The sequence below is a fragment of the Arachis stenosperma genome, chromosome 8, assembly GCF_014773155.1.
Source record: "Arachis stenosperma cultivar V10309 chromosome 8, arast.V10309.gnm1.PFL2, whole genome shotgun sequence".
In the NCBI taxonomy this organism is placed as follows: Eukaryota; Viridiplantae; Streptophyta; class Magnoliopsida; order Fabales; family Fabaceae; genus Arachis; species Arachis stenosperma.
In genome coordinates, this window is record NC_080384.1 from 4,573,831 (window position 1) to 4,577,829 (window position 3,999).

A 3,999-nucleotide genomic window follows, 5' to 3' on the forward strand; every position below is an offset into this window, starting at 1 on the left:
TTAATACAATTTTTATCTAATTTGTATTTGAATATTTATAATATCATAAAAAATAAACAAATTCATCGTATTATAAAACTAAAAGAAAATTATTATAAACAAGCAAGTCAATATAATTTAAAACATAAACAAAGTGTATTATCAACTATAATCCTCAATATATTGTTCAACCATACTAAATTTTACACAATTTTACATATATTACAGAAAGATTAACTGAATTCTATTCTTTCTCAAAAAATGGACATGAATCAGCATCCATCAGCCATATGTGCATGAATTCTTCTTGAACCTGATAGGTTTCGATTCAAAAGAGTTGATCACCAAAGGGAAAGTAATTTCCTTATGGTGCTTTGTTCTTACTAGTTTTTCCACCATATTTTCTCTTGAACGAATCTCAAGGTCCATAGCATCCTTATTCCCATTAGATTCCTCAACAGCAGCTTCTTCTGAATCACATCCACTGCCTGTTGGATTATAATCTAATTCATTGTAAACAGAATCATTAAGTTCTAATTGTAAACTATATACTGTGAGTAACTTGTGAGCTAGGATAGCATCTGTGAGTAACTTGTGTCAGGTGAATAGTGTCAAAAACTGTTACAAGGTTGTCCAATATGTGTATGTATGATTTTGTTAATTACCTTGGAAGACCATAAAGAACAAGAATAGCTGTAACTTCACATTTTCTAGTTAGCTTTTGATGTTGAGTTCTCATTCCTATGAATCTATGCCCTCCCATTCTTGGCCATCTATGTACCTGAAAGTATAGTAACAAAATCATAATTAGTAGAGATTGATGAACACATTCTAATAAGATAAAACCATAAACAAGCAAGTGTTTCTAAACAATCATACACTGGTGACCGTTTGCTCTTCTGAGTGGCACAAACCCTTCTGAGAGGCACAAACAAGCAAGTGTTTCTAAACAAGCAAGGATAGTTTTCATTGAAAATTTGAAACCCAACATGTAGAGGTTGCACACAAAAATGCCAAATTAATTCTTCCAGAGTAACTTCTTCAACTTTTTCAACTATCTAGAGCATTCAAGTCTCAATCAAATTTTCCAAAATCTAAAGAAAATCACCCCTTTTTTCCCAATGGGTAAAAAGGATTATGCTAATTGCTAAAAACAAGAGGAGAGAAGTACAAAACAGAAACCTAAGAATACAATAGTCTAACTTTAGATACCAATATACCACACAAAAAAAACACCTTAACTTCAATGCTTTGTTAATATAAGAGTTTTTACACTATTATTATCAATCACATACTACTTCTATAATGTGGCAACGCATAATTAAATATTTGTTTAGAAACTTTTAGACAATGATGTACACCAAATTAAATTCATAAAAAAAAGTGTGAAATTTTCATGGATAATCTCACACAAAGTGATAAATACCAAAACAAGGAAGGAGAAAAGGACACTGCAGAAAATAGGGCAAAGAAATCAGTATATTACCAACTTTTGAGGCCAGCCTTGTGGAACATGTTGCCTCCTAAACTCTTGCTTTGAAAAAGTTGCAGGAAGCATGGCTGGGTTGGCATCATATGAAGGATGAATCTGTACTACTGAAGGCCTTGAATGAGGATGGCTGGTCATCATATCTGACTCAAAGAACTCTTCCTCACTTGAAACAAACTTTGAAGAGTAGGGAGCGAGTCTTGAGAGCGCTAAGCTGTCTTCCAAAAATTCGGTTTCATGCTGAGATAGGGAATCACTCGTTAGTTCATAAGTTGCCTGAAACTACTTTAGTAATTAGTGTAACAATACATTGAGATTAAATGCAAGAGTTTTAAAACTAGAACTTTATACAGCCTCCATATTCCATTTATTGTTGCCCCGTAAATAGAATGGAAAAGGAAATGGCATAGTTTTGCTTTGGCCTCACAATGAATGGCAACCACCATACTACACCATCTTCTAGTAAGGACAGATGTAAGAAAGCATGTGGGAAGAATAATGCAAGTACCTTATACTTCATTTGTTTCCTCTGCAGCATAACTTCATTATCCACTACTTCTCTCTTTTTCTCTTCCCTCTGGTGATGATCATATACCAAGAAAACATGTATGATGGCTAAAGGATATACATATTGTAGAATAGGCAAACTCTCAGAAACTACTTGAACATCATACCTTGATCACAGCCTGCACCAAGCTCTTAGCTTGTTCAAGGTTCCGTCTAACCTGTTTAGGAAGAAAGAATTAATGTAAGTTTTTCAGGTAATATATATTGCAAAGGAATACATGTATATATTTCAATCTGAAAGGTAAAAACAAAACAACTTTCGAACAGCTACAACTTCCGATAAACCGCAACAACTCTAAACATTTTTAGAAGCTAAATGATCATATGAACCATATAATTTAATCCATAGCTTCCACAAGTTATGATGAGAATCAAAATGATAAAACATAAACATGTATGACTATTGAAAAATTGCTACGTAAAAAACACATAAATGCGACATAGTGCCTTCAACAGAGAAAACACTTCAAGCTCATCTAACTGACTTTCAGATACCTAAGAACTAAAACCAGCAAAAGGAGCTAACCTAGCAAAGCTTCTCAAATGACTACACACTGTTTTCTCTTTGTTGCATCTGAATAGAAAATAAGCACCAAAATTCAACCAAAAATATATGCCAATTTCCAAAATTCAAATCCATGAAATATTTTTCATTAGCCAAAAAGAAAAAAAATAGAATCGATAAAAAAATTATCTAGCTGCAGCATGTGTGAGAATAAAAAAGATATTAAAATTTCAAAGAATAGAAAAGAGTCCATGTAGTTTAATTTGTTGATGATAACGGTTAAGAAGCTTTGTAATTTGCCGAAAAAACTTCTCCTGTATTAATTAGTTAAATGAATCATGCATTTCGATGAATATTTTATAAATTAGAGTTGGTTGATATATAGGTACCTGCTTAACAGTGAGTTGGGTTTGTTTTCTGATGAGCTCAAGAACCACTTCAACTTAAAACAGAAGGAGAAAAAAATAAATGTTTCAATTGGTGAAAAGTTTCAATTTCAACAACCATGCCACATAAGTAACATAGTGCAAATCAAATATATATGAAACGTTAAAGACTTAAAATAGAACACTTTGTCATAAGATATAACATCATGCACCATAAAAGCACAAACACCGTCTAATTTGGAATCATTTAAGCGGGTAAAACCAGCCAGTAACTACCTTTTCTTGTGTCCCATTGATATAAGCCTCCAAGCTTCCAAAAGAAGAGAGGCATTATAGTTGTTTGAACCACCAAAAGTATCATATTTCATTTTCCTTTCATGACAGTTTGCTTTTGGAACTCAAGTTAACATACATTATTTACAAAAATTTTCACAGGACTTTCACAGCACTCATTTACTTTTATTCTCAAGTAGGAAAAATTATAAAACAAAAGCATTATATACCCTACATCATTTCAAACAACTACAACCTTACCTGCAATAGTAAGCTTCTCCACAGCCGCCCAGGCATGGAACCGCCGATGGCAACGAGAACTCCTTAGAGAAAGGAAAATTCAGTTGGCCATTTATTAAATATTCCACAACACCTTCAGGAAGAGGAATTTTATCTTTGGAACTGCCAGAACCACATTGATGAGTTCCCTGATCCTCATCTTCAGATGATGAATCCATCTCATGGAAGCTCGAAAAGCTTCCAACATCACATCCACGACTCTCAGAATCCCTTAATCCCTGGAGGTAAAGCCTCCTTCCAATTTGAAGCTCTATGGAACCAATAAAACAAAATCAGAAGCTACATACAAAATAATCAATATGCAAAGTAGTTCATACACACAAAAGAACACAAGAGAAAGAAGAATAAGTCCTAAGAAACCTAAACAAGCAAGACCAAGATAAATACAGAAGTAAATTAAGAAAAGCAAAAACCTTGTTAAAAGAGTGTACGGATGGAATAGAAGAATTGCAGCTAACAGAGCTCGAAAGGTTATACGGATTTACCAGATCGGGTGGTCC

The 3,999-nt window shown here is 33.5% G+C and overlaps 1 protein-coding gene across 1 annotated transcript; it reads right to left on the reverse strand.

Annotated features, from left to right (window-relative positions):
- Window positions 1–223: 223 nt before the first annotated feature.
- Window positions 224–2,609, reverse strand: LOC130945262 (uncharacterized). Its single transcript, XM_057873994.1, is given in 8 exon segments — window positions 224–292; window positions 364–482; window positions 532–560; window positions 645–760; window positions 1,466–1,708; window positions 1,977–2,045; window positions 2,143–2,193; window positions 2,562–2,609. Coding segments are annotated over 8 exon segments (744 nt in total).
- Between the last annotated feature and the right edge of the window lie 1,390 nt (window positions 2,610–3,999).